Source organism: Coptis chinensis, chromosome 2 (genome assembly GCF_015680905.1).
Source record: "Coptis chinensis isolate HL-2020 chromosome 2, ASM1568090v1, whole genome shotgun sequence".
Taxonomy (NCBI): domain Eukaryota; kingdom Viridiplantae; phylum Streptophyta; class Magnoliopsida; order Ranunculales; family Ranunculaceae; genus Coptis; species Coptis chinensis.
In genome coordinates this window covers 101,650,898-101,668,405 of record NC_141457.1, presented here as the reverse complement: position 1 = coordinate 101,668,405, position 17,508 = coordinate 101,650,898, and the positions used below count along the sequence as shown (strand labels likewise).

Genomic DNA, 17,508 nt, shown 5'->3' with positions numbered 1-17,508 from the left:
TTGCAAAACCACAAATTGGGCACGGACTGGTGAACTTCGCCACAGCTGACCATAACTCTTGAATACTGCACTTACATGCAATGGTAAGTCTAAAGTCCGGAAGGGTGCCTAGTAATTGCGAGTTTGCTTTAGGCTAACTCCTCATTCCAGTGCATCCTGGCAGTTGATTATCACCGAGGTCTGAAGATCATGGGCTACCCAAAGTACACTCTTCAGGCAAACTGGCAGGCTAGTCAAGCATTGCACCAAGGATCGGGGATTGGATGATTAAGCCACAGCAAAAAGATTAAGCCAATATAATGACAAACGTGTGTTTCCTATACCATACCACAGTATCATATTTACTGCAAGCATGTGTTTCCTTCAAGAGCACGAAAAATAAATTTTCTTAAAAGTTTCAGTTCAACATTCAGTTGGCAAACATAACCGACAAAGAGATTGTAATAATGCCACACCCTGTCGGTGTCAATCCTTTTAAGACTGGGACTGAAACTCCCGAGATCTTACAGAATAACAAACAAGCAAACGGTGCATCTTTCTTAACGGACAAGGACCTTATATGAAAAGTAAGAAGAGGGCGGATCAGGTGTGAGGATTGCACTGCCTCAGCGTCCATGGCTTTCAAATGATGAGCATTCTTCAAATTAATCCTTGCCAAAGTCTGCATTATAATGAGCCGTTGACTCCAATTTCTTTGCTTCATTTAATTTCCGAACAGCCTGGACAAGTAAACCAAATTAGATATAATTTAGTCAATAATCATGAAAAAAGTAGACATCACAAATGTCAGACAGAGCTTGAGTATGAAACAATATGCATTCACTATGAACGTACAATTTTCTTTTAATTTTACCACGAAGAGACAAGTTGCAGATGAGTTTTTATAAAACATAGCAGTCCTTGACATGCATTTTAAAAGGTGTCTCTATTTGTGCGTGACACCCACCCACCCACCCAAAAAAAAAGTGTGTGAAGTGTGAACATTTATCTCTTTTCCTTTTTATGATTACTTTTGGTAACCTCAGGTCTGTTACAATAACAACTCACTGGCAACTGCAGTCAGCAATTCATAGCAAAACTAGCACCCATTATACCCAATAAAGCTAAGTCACATATAGAAGAATGTGATGATCAACATAAAGAGACTTGCCTTCATAAAATCTTCATGGATGACATAATCACGTTCAGCACGGATAGCAAACATCCCAGCTTCAGTGCAGACATTCCTCATATCAGCTCCATTAAATCCCTGCAAGGAGGTTACAGTAAAACAATTTGCACACCAACCTAGATAAACAAAAGTAGTAAAACTGTCTAACAATTAAGAACACAACTCACCTCACCAAGTTTTACAACAGCTTCATAGTCAATCTCTCCGTGTTTGGCAATGCCAGCAGCATGAATCTTCAGAATCTCCATTCTTGATTGCTCATTTGGCAATGGAATCTCAATTTTTCTGTCCAATCGGCCTGGACGAAGAAGAGCTGGATCTAGGACATCCGGTCGGTTCGTTGCCATGATCATTTTAACCTGTAATGGCATAAGTACTAAATTAGTTGGCTAAAAACTTTCTCCAACAAGATATTACTATTTCCTATACACACCTTGCCAAGCGAATCAAATCCATCAAGCTGATTAAGTAACTCCATCAACGTTCTCTGTATCTCACGGTCAGCGCTTGTTCCTTCACTAAATCGGCGACCTCCAATGGCATCAATTTCGTCCATGAATATGATGCAAGGCTAAACAAAAGAAAAAACAGTTGATGAGCACACACATGGAATATAAATCACAATGAAAACCTAACACACAGATTTGTTTTTCTTACTTGGTGATCACGAGCGTATCCAAACATCTCGCGTATCAATCTTGCACTTTCACCAATGTATTTATCAATTATGGCACTTGAAACAACCTGTATGCAGACAATCAGAATTAATCACATCCGAACAAAAAAGGAAGATATTGCGACAGAAAGATAAATCTCGACCAAGACCCAACCTTCAAGAAATTGGCATCAATGTTGCTGGCAATAGCTCTAGCTAAGAGTGTCTTTCCTGTTCCAGGAGGACCATAGAGAAGAACACCCTGCAAAAACATAAATTGCATAAATAAGAATCTTAGATAAGACACATTGAATAAAGGTACAGACACACAAACTGAGATGGATTGAAAGATAAATTAATGCACGATTAGAAAATAGCAAACCTTGGGAGGCTTAATTCCAACTCTAAGAAACAGTTCAGGATTCATTAAAGGCAGCTCAATCGATTCCCTTAGTTCTCGAATCTGGTCAGACAATCCACCAACTGCAGAGTAACTAACATTACCCGGATCTTCATGAAGCATGTTGTAGACAACTGGATCAACCTGGAACAGACTATTGGATTAGAAAGATACCCACAAGCACAAATAGTCCAACAAACAAAATACATTTTGGCTATCCTTGCTAGGATAAATACCAACAACAATCAGGTATAGTTGACAATATATAGGTGGACAACTGGGCACCAACTACAATCCAGTCAAACTCAACAAGTCATAATCCAATCCAATGAAGAATGTTAAATCAATCACTTACTTCACGTGGAAGGGCACGCATGATCGTGAGAGTTGTCATATCAAGAACCACTCTAGTTCCTGCAGTCAATTTTTCTTTATCCACTTTACTCCGGCAGCCAACAACATATCTCGGGCCGCTACTGGCTTTAACAATCACTGAAAAAAAAAACTTTATCAGTTAAACAGTCGCTCCTTGTCAATTTTGATGGGAAACAAGTGCAAGCGCATGAAAGACTTACATCGCTCATTATCAAGAGGTCGAAGAACTTCTCCAATAATTTGGCCAACACTCTGAAGAGACTTCAAATCATCTTCAGTTTTAGCATACTCCTTTTTTGCAGCTCTCAAAGCTTCCCTCCCTGCATATTCAACATTCACAGTCTAAATCAATGACGTGGATCCAATTTTTCTCCAAAGTTAATTAAAAAAGTGTTCTTTCCAACTTAAAACACTCACGTAATTCTTATCATCAAACACAAAATTCTTCTTACTCTAATAACTAACAATTTGTTAATTCAAGAAATAAAAAAGCTAGGGTTTGTAATTGAGTGAGAGGATAAAAAAGGAACCTGTTCGAGTTTTGGCTTCAAGTTCTTTGTGTTGCAATAGTTTTTTACGGTAGTCTGTTACGACCGTGCGTCGACGTGCTGCCGCGGCATCTTGTTCACCACCACCACCACCACCTTGTTGTTGTTGTTGTTCCATGTTCAGATTCAATAAAGAAGCTTAACACCCGGTTTTAGTTTATAAAAGAACAACTCTGCCTTGTTTAAGAAGTGATGCGATTTGGGCTTCTTTCTTGTGGTGCCCGAATTCGAAATTTATTTGGACATGGAAACTATAACCCGAACTGGATTCAGTCGGTTTCAGGCCCAAACTTGACTGGCCCACTTAACCATTTTGACCTACTTATATGTCAAAAGTCATAATCATTGATTTACATAGATACTAGTTTGTAGGCCCGTGCATACGCACCAGTTCTTTTGAAAACATTTAGATTTTTTTAAAAAAATTGGGACTACCGTTTTAGTCGCTAATCCGTTTTAATTTTCTAACAAATTGTTTTAAATAAAGTTTTAAAAACCCATTTTTTCAATTGAGGGAGAGATCATGTTTTAATATGAGAATAATTTATATTTTAATTAGATATGTTAGATTTTCCCTTTTCAATAGGAGAGAAATTCCCATTTTAATAGGAGAATAATTCTCGCTTTAATTAGAAATGCTATAATTTGTTTTAATAGGAGAAGAATTCCCGTTGTAAAAAAAGATTCCCATATTTTCAAATAGGAAATAAATGACATGGAATTTTAATAGAGCTCCAAAAATACCCCTTGTGGGAGATTTAATATTAACTTATTAAGATATAGATACGTGTTTGCATGTATTGCAATGTAAACCAATATTAATAAATTCGTGTTTAAACTGATCTATTTGTTTTGGGTGTAGTTAATCAAAAAAAAATCGAAACTTGTATGCAAATACATCAAACTAACTCAAAAATTTCATGGGCGATTTTCCGATTTCGAAAATTGATCAAAAAAAAAAATTGGATCGGATTCGGATATAACTCAAAAAACCGATCCAATCCAATATCCGATCCGAAAGTTTCGATATATAGTCGATCCGAAATTTCCGATATTATTGCCAATTTATTCTAAAAATTGTACCACAAAAATATATACTTCAATTTCCACACACGAAAAAAGATTGAAACATTACAAATACCCAGACCTCAACAGAATGCAATGCTTGTTGTTGGTGGCTGAAGGTTCTTTTTCTTATTTTTTGTTGAATCACTTGTTTGAATGAAAATAGATTTTCTCAGTAAACAAGTACGTATTGTTGTTGGTATATTGGTGTTCTGGACCTGATTTTCTCTCTTTACAATGAACATTAGCGTATAATATTCCAAAAATAATTGAAAGTATAAAGATATTTGAAAATTTACCAAATATTCTGAAATTTCCGAAATTGAAAATATATTTTAATTCCGAAAAAATATTAGATCGGATTTGGCTAGCATATTAGGTTCTGAAAAAAATTTGGAAAAATTCCGAAAGAGGTTAATCCGATCCGAAGTCACCCCTAGTTTAAACTGATCTATTTGCTGGGCTGAAAGCCCGGATTGCAATTAATATCAAAACGTGATGTAACCATACCAAGTCTTATATTTTTTTACCGCTCTGGATCCATTTGTAATCTGAAACTACAAAGGGATACCAAATATTTCAAAGAATGAAAACGGAGTATAAAGACTGAGAACGCTAGTAGGAGGACTAATTACCACCACTATGTGTATGTGTATATGTACAGAATTTCCAGGGACACCACACAAAGACAGAAAACACTACAACAAGGCAAAATTATACATCAATTTTCACAATACCGCAGTTTTCTGAAGAAACAGCCCACTAACTCCTCTAAAAACTGCAGTCAGAAGCTATAATTCACATTCATCAGTAAAAGAATTGTGCATTTCATAAATGTCAGTGGCTCTTCGCTTTCTTCAGCACTTCTTTTAAAACCAAAGAGATCCTATGTGCCATGTGTTGCTCCATAAACCTTTCCTTAACTCTCTCATAACCTTTCTTTCCCATTGTCAATCTCCTCTCAACATGAGTGGCAAGTTTCACAATGTTCTTTGCAAGGGGTGTCACGCCCTCTTTCCCAACAGGATGCAGCAAACCCGTGGACCCATTGACCACAATCTCATTAGTGCCTCCTGCAGCTGTTCCCTGAAACATGATTTTTTTGGGGTGATGTTACAAAGAGAAGAGTTTGGATATGAATAATTTAGTTAATATGAGCATGGTGATAGTAATAATTTGGTTAATATGACAAACATGGCATGTCAACACACTCCTTCTTTAAGAGGTGATACTTTGTCATAGGAATGCTTGCTCAATAAAACAGTTATAGTAATGCACAATAATGGAATCACCAATTCACCACCATTAACCAGCTACTTAGATGGATATGGTTCAGCTAATTGAGCTGACTTCAATATTGTATCATGGATCCAACTGAAAAATATTACAAAAGCACTAGGAAAGTAGATATGAGTCACAATTGGAAACAAGATACTTCGTAGACATGCATGTAACAAACTAAATATAGAAAAAGGAGGTTGCGACAAGGCTTACTAATACTGGCAGTTGAAATGCCATAGCTTCTATTGTTATCCTCCCAAAGCATTCCCCACGACCCTACAAACAATAAAATAGGTAAGCCTTTTCTCATTCTTAAATACTTCCCTGAACCACAGTTGGATGTTACAAAAATACATCCAAGAAACTGTATGTGGAAAATAAAACACTTCAAAAGAATAACTGGCTACTATCAGCATATTAGATTACTCATCCTTTAGGAATTTTCTTTAAAGACACCCCCACCCCTCAAAACAGTGCTAACAATATTGGCCACCTGGGTATCAACATAAGTATGATATAAACACCCCCACCCTCGAAAGACACCCACACATTCCTTATAAACTGATATAAAAAGATTGGTATAAGACTGACAACTACCTGAGAGTTCTGGACGAGTACATCAATAGCAGCCAAATAAGGGGAAACAGTCAGGGTTTTATTCACAAAGTGAACGCGATCCTGAATTCTCTTTTCTGCTATGAAGTTACGGAGTTCCATTTCAAACTTGGTTTGAGCATTCATGTCACTTCCGACTACTACTGCATGCATCAAAGGCACTTGTAATTTCTTTTCTTTGATGAGCTCCAGACTTTCATGGAAGGCACGCAGAAATAGATCCTGACCCTTCCCACGTGAAACGCCTGTTACAGATTTCCAGTGTTCAAACAACAGAAATTTAAAGAAAGAGGTACAGAAAAAAAAAATGAACGTTAACTACAACTGGATTCGAGAATCCTTGAGAAAATATTTCATTCTAAAGGATGGTGACCAAGTACCAACTGATTACTTAAGAAACAATAAAGACATACTGTTAATGATGGCAAAGAGTATATCATCATTCCGCACTCCAAGTGACTCACGTACATGCTCACGTAAGACCCTTTTCGCCACGCTATCTTCAGCTACTTCCATTAACTCTTTGCTGTTTCCAAGATGCACAGCATAGGTCTGGGGCATCTTAATCCTGCAAAGCAGAATGACCAAAAGAAATAATAGGTGAAAAGAATGAAAGAGCAGTTCTGAAAATCAATGTAATAAAATAGATAGGTAAAGTTTTTCTCCAGGCAATATAAATGGACAACAAACAGTTGAGAATCATAGGTGTCCAACTGGCCCTTCTAAATTATCAAATGACCAACGGAGAAACATCCAAATAGGATAGAGTATATTATGAAATGTTTGACTTGATAAGAAAAACAATATAACAAAATTGATCTGAGGATGACGGGCGAAATTGATAGCAAGGATTTTCTAGGAAAATTAATGGAATTTGTTCAAGATAATATAATTCACTGATAGTCTACGAAAAATAGTCAAACCTTGATCATGAGGCTGGAAGTCTGGAACTAAGTTTGTTATGAGTTTTTGTGAAAAAAAAATTAAGACAGAAACAGTATACAAATGTACTTTTAGATCCTTCCGTTCTGATTTTTATGCGTTGATAAAGCATGTTCCAGCTCAGATCGAGCCAAACTTATTTTTACCAATCATAACAAAAAAAATTATTTGTACACTACTTGCATCGAACTACACACTAAGTTCTCTCGGCTTACTAAAGTAACAGTGCATGATACACTTATGTGCACAATTCAAACATAAACTAGTTTCAGAAAACCATTGAGTAGGCATACCCTAGGCGCTCTCGAGTCCTATTCCTCCAGTACTCAGTCGTTGTATGCGAATCAATCATGGCACCTGCAACAAAAGGGAGGTGCTTAACATACTCCATTTTGAAGTAATGCCCTCTCATTTCATGAATCCACCATAAAACCTTCTGAAGGACGCGGGGTACATCTTCCTTGAGAACAGCATCCAACCACTTTCCAGCAACAGCTGTGTTTAAAACAATCAAATCAGCTTTCAAAGCAGTATCTACAGCTTCTTGACCCTTTGCAGAATACACCTGACAATGCATAGAAACCAATTAAACATAGGCAGATATCGAAGTGTCACATCAGGGACCATTCTAGACCATGCTAATCATTATAACCAAACAGCAGCTCAAAATAATCATGTGAGTGTGCAGGAATCCATATATCACAAACAACAGTAAACAAAGGATCTACATGTACACTGAAAAAGTGAAAACATTGATATTGTAATAAACAGAATATAACCAAACAAGGCGCCACAAACGTACTCCTTGTAACAATTTTGTATCTATTATCGTGATTTTGCAAGGGAATGCAACCGTCGAAACCAGCTACTCAACATACTATGAGTTCCACAAACAAAAGTCACCAACGAGTAGCATAGTAACCCACCTGACCCTTATCCTACTGCATTTCTAATCCTTTAACATGTTCTAAGCTCTATCAACTAACACAACAAAAAAAAAAAACTAACCTGCACTCCTCGAATCAGCATTTTGTGTTCTAAACTATATATAACTTCATCCGTCCCAGTTGGCTTTTGATTCGTAACCCAAACAACTTGCGCACCAACACTCCTTAACAAAAACGCTAGCTCCATTAACAACAATGGCCCACCTAAATACACACAGATGTCCAAACTCATTTAACTCGAAACAAAAGAAGTTAAAGAAACAGCTCAAATTTCCAAAATTCGTACCTGATAAAGAAAGCTCGTGAGAAACGAGAAGAACGAGCTTGGACTTCATGAAATGAAGAGATTCAAGATTGTTGTTACCAACGGGTTGGGTAGTTATCTTAACTCGATTATTACTAGCTCCACTCTCATAATGCCGATCACATGTGTCAAATGCAGCTCTAATTACAAATACAATTGCAGTTGAAACAGAAAATATTACAAGTAACATTAATAAGTATCTCTTTTGAAATGTGATCCACCCCACTGAATGTTTGGCCATTTTATTTTATAATATAAAAGAATCTTTTATTAGGGTTTGGATCTTTTTTCTAGGATTTTTTGAGAATGAGACAAGTTTTTCTAGAGGATGAGTTATGTTTGGTATTCTTCATTGATGCAGAATTTTGCACACTTGAGTTTGAAGAAATTTAGGAAATTTGAGTTTCGATGTTTGATGAAACAGAATAGGAAAGTGGAGACAGGCAAACAGGACATAAGTGGGGTGCGGGGGTTGTGTTATGGTCCATCAGAAAATTACATAGGCCTCCACATTGACTATTATACAAGGCCCAACTCAAAGCCCGAGATTTCGAGTACGAAATTATGAATGTCTACCGAGATTTCGGAAACGGAATCCTTCTCTCTCTCGGACAAAAAATAATTCTCGTAACCAATTTTTGTTTTTTAATGACTCGCAAATTAGATGAAAGGTCAAATATACCCTTAACACAAAATTAAAAACGGTTTGGATAGATGAAAGATCAAGTATACTCTTGATGCGAAATAATAAATGGTCCAGGCCAACCGAAATGACCCAGTGTATATAGTATGGACAATGAACCTATTTATAGGATATGAACAATCAATATTCATATACCTCAACATAATGTGTGGTCAGTAATAACTATGAACAATCATTGTTCATACCTATTGGAATATGTATGAACAACCATTGTTTGTATAAACAATCATTATTCCTACATCAACATGAGTTATGAACAATCACTATTCGTATGATACCTATTTGGTTGTTCATACATTTTTTTTAGGGGGGTGGTATGAACAACCCGAGCTATGGACAACCTCAACATGAGTATGGACAATCACTGTTCATATGAACACTCATTGTTCATACATATTACACACGAGTGTTCATACCTCAGCATAATGTATGGTCAATAAGAACACCTACTGGAGTATGAACAATCATTGTTCATACCATTACACATGAATTATTATACCTATTATTGTTCATAAATTCATACATCAACATAATGTATGATCAGTAACAACACTGTATCGACTGTGATTACAACCTCTAATCTTCCTCCTCTCTCCTCCTTTTCTGTTTTCTCTTTTCTCTCTTTTCTGGCGCTCTTCTCTCTATCTTATATCCTCTCTCTTTCCCGCATCGCCAATGATTTACCTTGCAGTTCCGGTGCCGCTCTCCCACTCTCCATGTTTCGCGGCGGTTTCAGGCGGTTGGGATACCGCTGGATCGATCCTATGCACCTCGTCTTCCTCGCTATACCGCGATCCGGTCCCTTTGTCACCACTAACCTCCTAGGTCATGTATGCGCCCTATCTGAGATGCCCCTCTCGGCCCCATTGTTGGTCGCGGACGGCAATGGTGCCGAGAACTCCTCTTTCTCTTTCCGTACACCCTCTGCTGAATTCTTCTTGTTTGATCCTCCCACTTCTGACATATTCTCTTTTTCCCAGCACGTGTTCCACGTGCTTCCTCTGTACTGCCAACTGGAAATACGGCGAAATACGGCGCACGCGCCTCGTAGGCTGCCCCTTCGAAAATCGAGATGACACGCGTCCCTATTCCTTTGGTTCTCTGTCGGTCAGTTACTCTTTTGCCTGCCCCCTCAAATCCCGCTTAAATCTCTCTCTCCTCTCACAACCCTCAAAAACCCTCAACAGTAAACCCTCGCCATTTTTCTCTTCAATTTCCACTTCATCTTCTTCAACCTCTTCCCCCTTTCCAGTCGTCACTTTCTTCGTGCAACCTCCGGCACGTCTTGGTTACGCTCCCATTGCTTTGGCCCTCTTGTTTCAGGTTTGTCTTTTATTTTCCATTCCTTTCCTCTCGTTATTTGTGCATTCACTGTTTATTTTGGAGGTTGCTTCCTCATTATCTTCTTTTCCTAGATTGCGCATCCATCTTTTTCTGAATTTCCCTCCTTGCACTGTTTCCATTATGCCTTCATCGGAATGTGAGGTCATCTCCTCCACCCAATCCTCCGCCACCACATCAGGCCAATCTGGATCCTCTACCCCTAGATCTAGCCATCAATCCGCGGACGATCCAATCCCCCGGCTTCAAACTCTACCGATCCCCTTTGTTCCCTCTACTTTCGGTGGGACACCTTCTCGCCATCCCAGCCGGCCCTATTACCGCGGACCCAATCTAGATGTCGTTAAGGCCGCTTTACGGCATTCCGGTGACGTTAATCTCGAACATGTGTGCAAGCGTCACCCACTTTCCTCACTTAGTATCGCGACACGGTTATCTAGTAGCTCTTGTAGGGACGGATAGCGGTAAACTTACGTTTCCCCTTTGACTCCCCTTGGCGTCGAGGTCGTAACCATTTCAACATTCCTCCGTGTCGGGGCATAGGCAACGGGCGTGTTATGTATGCGCCAACCACTACAATGAGACTCACTCCCCAAAATACAACTCCGTGATATCCTTGCCCACTTCTACATAAAGAAAAGCACTAAAGGCGGGGGGTGTGGGATACCGATCCTTTTGCACCGATCCTCAAAAGAAGTCTTTCCTTCTTCACATTACCACCGACAAAGTGTGGCATCGCATTACCGTTGTATGTAATGCGGTAAATTTTTATCCAGCGGACCTCCTCCGGAAGTTTCTCCGAGGCATCTCCATTTTTCTAACAAGTGGTAAGTAAGCGTTAGGAGTCGCGATATTTATCTCTCCCCTGTCACTAATTTGTCTTTGCTCTTGGTGATGTAGGTTGGAGACCAGATTCGCGATCCCAAATATACAACGGTGTTTACTCAGAAATTTTCCAATCCCTCCGCGAACTCGGTAGTTCACAGTGTGAAGTCCTTGGCATTGATCCGGAAAAAGCCACCCCTCTGCTACTTGACCCTTCTCTAAATAACATTGGCAAATACCAAGGCCCCCTCTATCGTCTGCCGCCCCCCAAAGAAAGGAAGCCCAAACCATCCCCACCTCAAAAAAGACAACGTTCGTCTTACAAGTCCTTCAACTATACCAAGAAAATCTCCCATTCACGAGCTGTTGCTCAACGTGCCGCGGCTACTAAAAACAAGGCTACTACCGCGGAAACCCTTCCTCCTTCCTACTCGTCGTGTGGTGAGTGGGAGGACGATTTTCTTTGCTAATACCGCTCCCCATTCTGCCACCGCCATGGATGTGAACAAATACAAGCTTTGGGACAGGGACTCTGATGGGGACGCTCCTGTTGACTTGTCAAATAAGAGCCCCCCGCCAAAAGGGCTAAAACTTCCGCCGCCGTTCCTTCCCCAACTACAGGCCGTAATGAACCTCCGAAGTGCGTGGTATCGCGACGCCTAGAGCGGGATTCGATCTTGGCTGGTCGGTAACCTCTGGGCCTGCCGAGGTGTGGCATCCCAAGTTTAAGGCGAGGGACGCGATGTGACGACACGAGACTTCGGCTTTGGAAAACCCCGTTGCCGCCTCTTTTTATTTTCAGCTCTCACCGCCGGGATCAAGCTTATGGAGATGCCGGTATCGTTGCTTCCCGGGGCCTCCATTTACCTTTGGATGGGAAAAGGTATGTCTTGGGCTAGTGGGTAGTGTCTACCAATTGTTAATGGTATCTATCCATTCTTTGTGCTACTCTTATACCTTTTGTGTCTCTGCGGTGAGTGAGTCTAGACATCGGCTATGTCTTTGCGTGGCGACCAAAGACCGTGGAGAATTTGGACGCCGGGCGAAGCCACGAGATACACGATACGGCGGCTGGAAAGCAAAGATGCGCAAGCTGGAGAGAAGGGGGACGCGAACCGGATCAAAGGCGGTCAAGCTTCATAAGGAGATCGGTAGGCGGGGACGGACACCGCGATTACGTGGCGGGTGTCAATTCAAAATGGACAGACCTCGAGAGGCGGGAGGCTTGCCACTCAAGCCGCGTGGATAAGGTCGTCAAGAGGCCGCGGATCGATTTCGGCGCTTGCTTTCTGAAAAAAGATCGCGACGAACTCGCAACAACAACTTGATCGCCTTTAAGCGCCGCCGGGCCGATCGCTCCCCCTCCTCCTCTTGTTGTAGGGACATCATCCCTTGGAGAACCATCTGAAGCTGTTGAGACGCCTACCACGGATGTCACGCCTCCCATCCACGGCGCGGTCCCTTCTCCAATACAGGCGAATGAAGATGCCAGCATCCCAATCAGTGAAGATGAAAATACTTCCCCTGAAGAACCGACTACAGCGCCTCAGTAGTAACCTATCTCGGCTTACTTTCTTTGTAGATGGCCTTGGTTTTGTAATAATTAAACAATTATCTTTGTCTTTGTCAGGAACCATATTGTTTGTAGCTAGTACTTTTGTGCTCCTTTTGCAAAGTAATTCGCTTTTCGTTGTGTTTGATTACAACGTATTTTAACTTCTTTATGCATAAAGCTATTGATCAATATGTTACATTGACTTAACCCTTTTTCATTTGCAATCCCAAACTCCGTTAGCTGGACATTAGATATGATTGTCCCTTGTTAGTTGGATGCACTGTTGGTGAAGAGCTCTCTTCCTCCTGCCTTTACCATTTGCATAATTTTTACACAAGTTAGGTTTGCCCTCATTCTTTCGCTTTGGGACATTTGTGAAGCCGGGTCGGGTTTGAGTTTCATCGCGGACTCCACGGTCCGCGAAGGGCTTGTCCCCAGCTTCGCTTTGGGCTTTTGGGGGGTTGCCCCCGGTTTGATTCGGACCACCGAAGGCGAAGGCCTCATCCCCGCTCTCTTCCAGTTTGAAGCCTTTATAAGGCCGCTCATTTTGCCCAATTTGGATCGGACGATAGTAGTCCAGCGAAGGGCTCATCCCCATTTGTCTTTAAGCGGTGTGGAGCTGATAGGCAAATTTCGGTTTGCCCCAATTTGGATTCGGACTCCATAGTCCGCGAAGGGCTCATCCCCGGGCTGTCTTTGAGCGGCTATGAAGCCTGATAGGGGCGGCTTCAATTTGCCTGATTTGGATGCGGACTCCGATCTTGAAGGGCGGCTCATCTCCCCCTGCTCTTTGAGCGGTGTGAAGCTGATAAAGGCATTTCGGTTGCCCCCAGTTAGATTCGGACGTATAGTCCGCGAAGGGCTCATCCCCCATTGTCTTTAAGCGGTATGTGGAAGCTGATAAGGCAGCTTCAATTTGCCCCCAAATTTGGATTCGGACTCACGATCCGGGCGGGCTCGTCCCCATTGTCTTTGAGCGGCTGTGAAGCCTGATAAAGGCATTTCGTTTGCCCTGATTAGATTCGGACGTATAGTCCGCGAAGGGCTCGTCCCCCCCGCTGTCTTTAAACGGCTGTGAAGCCTGATAGGGGGCAGCTCAATTTAATTTGGATTCGGACTCACGGTCCGCGAAGGGCTCGCCCCCGCTGTCTTTGAGCGATTTGTGAAGCTGATAGGGGCAGCTCGTTTTGCTTGATTAGATTCGGACGATAGTCCGCGAAGGACTCATCCCCGGCTATCTTAACGGTACGTGAAGCTGATAGAGGCGGCTCATTTTGCCCCGATTGGATTCGGGAATGTTGTCGCGAAGGCTCTCCCCTTTACAGTATCGATTAATTTCTATGCAAGTTATTGAGCCAGGAATGCAATCTTTGTTACATTGACTTAGAATTCCGCACATAACATATATACATTACACAAAAGATGCTTGTTTCAATGAAAGCTACACACTGCTCCTCTCATGGAATTTTTTCAGGATTCTTATATTCCATTGTTTCTCCACAGTTACCCCTTCCGGGGTCTCTAATTTGTAAGTACCCGAATTTCCCTTTGCCGTCACGACATACGGTCCTTCCCAGTTGGGTCCCAGTTTGCCGTCATTCTCCTTTTTAGTGGCTGGTGTAACCCTTCGCAGCACCAAGTCCCCAACCGTGAATTCCCGCGGCTTCACTCGTTTGTCATACTGTCGTTGTAACCTTCTATGATACTCCTCCTCGGTCATTATCGCGAGTACGTATCTCTTTTTCCTCCATTATATCCAACTCAGTGGCTAATATATTTTCATTAAGACCCCTTTCCACGGCCCTGGTTCTTGTCGTTTCCTCTATCATTTCCACCGGTATGACAGCCTCTACGCCATATGCCATTGCGAATGGTGATTCCTTCGTCGAAGTCCGCGGTGTAGTATGATAAGCCCATAACACATGATTCAATTCATCATCCCACGCTCCTTTTCGGTCTTCCAATTTTCTCTTTAAATTGTCCATGATGATTTTGTTTGATGCCTCGGCTTGGCCGTTCCCTTCCGGATTATAAGGCGTCGAGAACTTTTGTTTCACCTTGTAGGCTTGAAGAAATTGACGTACTTTTCCTCCAGTAAATTGTGTTCCATTATCTGCAATGATTGTATGGGGTAAACCGAATCTGCATATTATGTTCTCCCAGAGGAACTTCTTCACATTTTCCTCTTTGACTTGCTGGAGCGCCACTCCCTCTACCCACTTGGTGAAATAATCAGTGGCGGCCAACATAAATCTTCTCTTGCCGCTGGCCGCGGGCAACGGCCCCACTATATCGAGTGCCCACATGGCAAACGGGCACGGACTAAACACATTATGGAGTGGCTCTGCCGGGGAATGGATTAGTTGGGCAAATCTTTGGCATTTCTCACAAGTTGTTGCATACTCTGTCGCATCCTTTTTCATATGAGGCCAAAAATATCCCTGCGATATCAATCTATGGGTCGTGGTTCGACCCGCTGAGTGACTTCCACAATCACCTTCATGTACTTCGGCCAAAACTTCTTGCACCTGCTGTGGCCCTATGCATCTCAGTAGGGGGCCGTTGAAACTCTTTTTGTACAAATCCCCATCTAACAAAACATATCTTTGGCTAACCTGCTCCATCTGGCGTCTTTCCTTGGCATTTTCTATCTCTGCTCCCATAAGAAAAGTTTTAATGGGCGTCATCCATCCTATCTCCTTTTCAACGGTGAGACACACACTCTCAGTTTCTGATGTACTTGGTTTGTTTAAAACTCTTACTTCAATAGAACGACCCTCTGTTCCTGGAAGCACCGCGACCACAAATGCTAAAGCGTCAGCATGTCTGTTCTCACCGCGGCTGAAATGAGCAAATTGAATCTTTTTGAACTTATTGGCTTTTTGTCGGAGAACCTCTAAATATCGTGCCATCCTTGGACAACGCGCCACAAATCCCCCATTCATCTGACAAATAACCAAATTGGAGTCCGAGAACACCGATAACTCGCTTACTCCCAGATCCTGTGCCATATTCAAACCTACTATCACTGCTTCATATTCGGACTCATTATTAGAAGCCGCAAATCCTAGTTTCATTGATAACTCCAACTTTGTGTTGTCTGGAGTCACCAAAACCACGCCAATCCCATTTCCGGTGTCTGTAGCTGATCCGTCCGCGAATAATCTCCAACCATTGCGGGTATCCCATGGGTCCAAGGGATCACGACCAGATTCTTCTTCCTGATCCATAACCATTTCTTCTCCCCAAGTGGGATCCTCGGCTGGAAATTCCGCTAGGAACTCCGCCATGGCTTGCGCTTTTTCCACTGTTCTAACCTGATATTTGATTTCGTAACAACTAAGCATCACCGCCCATTTTAGCATTCTCCCTGACTTTTCTGCCTTCAACGCTTGCTTGAGAGGCAAATTTGTTATCACTACCACTGAGTGTGCATCGAAATAGGGTTTCAACTTTAATGCGGAGAACATCAACGCTAAAACATACTTCTCAATTCTACTGTATCGCGACTCGGCGGCTAGCATGGTTTTACTCTGAAAATAAACCGGTTTCTCTATCTTCTCTACAATACGCACCAAAACTGAACTTATCGCGTACTCTGAAACCCCCAAATAGAGATACAATATCTCTCCTTCCTCTGGCCGTGATAGTAAAGGGGCTTTCCCTAAATAAATCTTTAACTCCTGGAAGGCTTCCTCACACTTTCGGTGGTCCATTGAAAAAATCATGTTTTTTTCGGCCAAAGCGATACAACGGTCTGCACTTGTCCGAGGATTTGGATATAAATCTGTTCAATGCCGCGACTCTACCTGCTAACCGTTGCACTTCCTTTACATTCTGAGGGGACGGCATCTCCACTAGGGATCTAATCTGCTCGGGATTGGCCTCAATTCCACGATACGTGACTATATAACCCAAGAACTTCCCCGAAGATACCCCGAATGTGCATTTCTCTGGGTTCAGCTTCAGACTATGCTTCCGCAATATGTGAAAAGTTTCCTGGAGACCCTTCAAATGCTCTTCTTCCGACATGCTTTTCTCCACCATATCATCAATGTATATTTCCATGCCTTTTCGAATCTTGTCCTCGAACATTTTTTCCCCCAACCGCTGAAATGTAGCCCCCGCATTCTTCAAACCAAAAGGCATTCTTGTATAACAATACGTACCTCCTTCCACCACGAATGTAGTCTTTTCTTGATCTGGGCCAAACATCGCGACTGGTTATATCCCATGGAAGCATCCATGAAAGAGAATACCTTGAAACCAAATTTTGTTCTATCTACTAACTCATCCACCCGCGGCATAGGATATGATCTTTAGGACACTCTTTATTTACGTCTGTAAAGTCCACATACATTCGAACCTTGCCGTTCTTTTTTGGAACCGCGACCACGTTGGACAGCCACTCTGTACATCCTACGCTCCTGATTATACCCGCATCCCTAAGGCGTATAACTTCTTCGCGAATCCCTTCCGCGTATTTGGGTCTTACGCTTCTCATCTTGTCTTATAGGCTTCGCACCCTCCTTCATGTGCAAGTGATGGCAAGCGAACTCTGGATCTATTCCTATTATATCTTCAATCGCCCAAGCAAATATGTCAACATTCTCTGCTAATAATTGTGTCAGTTTGAATTTCCACTCTTTTGGCAAGTCCGACCCCACTGAAGTAAATTTTTCTTCCTCCCCCACCCCCAGGTTCACGATCTCAATCTCATCCAGAGTTTTTGGCCTCTGATGAGATTCGCATCCTTCAATGAGTACGGCTTCCTGTAATTG

General features: G+C 41.8%; 2 protein-coding genes across 2 annotated transcripts; both read right to left on the bottom strand.

The window, feature by feature from the left end:
- Nucleotides 1-357: 357 nt before the first annotated feature.
- Nucleotides 358-3,368, bottom strand: LOC147519714 (AAA-type ATPase family protein). Its single transcript, XM_086591271.1, has 10 exons — nucleotides 3,132-3,368; nucleotides 2,802-2,921; nucleotides 2,582-2,718; nucleotides 2,209-2,370; nucleotides 2,002-2,088; nucleotides 1,829-1,915; nucleotides 1,605-1,742; nucleotides 1,339-1,530; nucleotides 1,151-1,249; nucleotides 358-719 (listed from the first exon to the last, which is right to left on the bottom strand). Exons 1-10 carry the CDS (start codon nucleotides 3,265-3,267, stop codon nucleotides 645-647), a joined length of 1,233 nt encoding a protein of 410 aa, XP_086447397.1. The 5' UTR covers nucleotides 3,268-3,368; the 3' UTR covers nucleotides 358-644.
- Nucleotides 3,369-4,816: 1,448 nt separating this feature from the next.
- On the bottom strand, nucleotides 4,817-9,085 carry LOC147519713 (uncharacterized). Its single transcript, XM_086591270.1, has 7 exons — nucleotides 8,286-9,085; nucleotides 8,061-8,203; nucleotides 7,346-7,617; nucleotides 6,524-6,678; nucleotides 6,093-6,355; nucleotides 5,709-5,771; nucleotides 4,817-5,300 (listed from the first exon to the last, which is right to left on the bottom strand). The coding sequence occupies exons 1-7, from the start codon at nucleotides 8,542-8,544 to the stop codon at nucleotides 5,052-5,054; spliced, it is 1,404 nt and encodes a 467-aa protein (XP_086447396.1). The 5' UTR covers nucleotides 8,545-9,085; the 3' UTR covers nucleotides 4,817-5,051.
- Nucleotides 9,086-17,508: the final 8,423 nt, after the last annotated feature.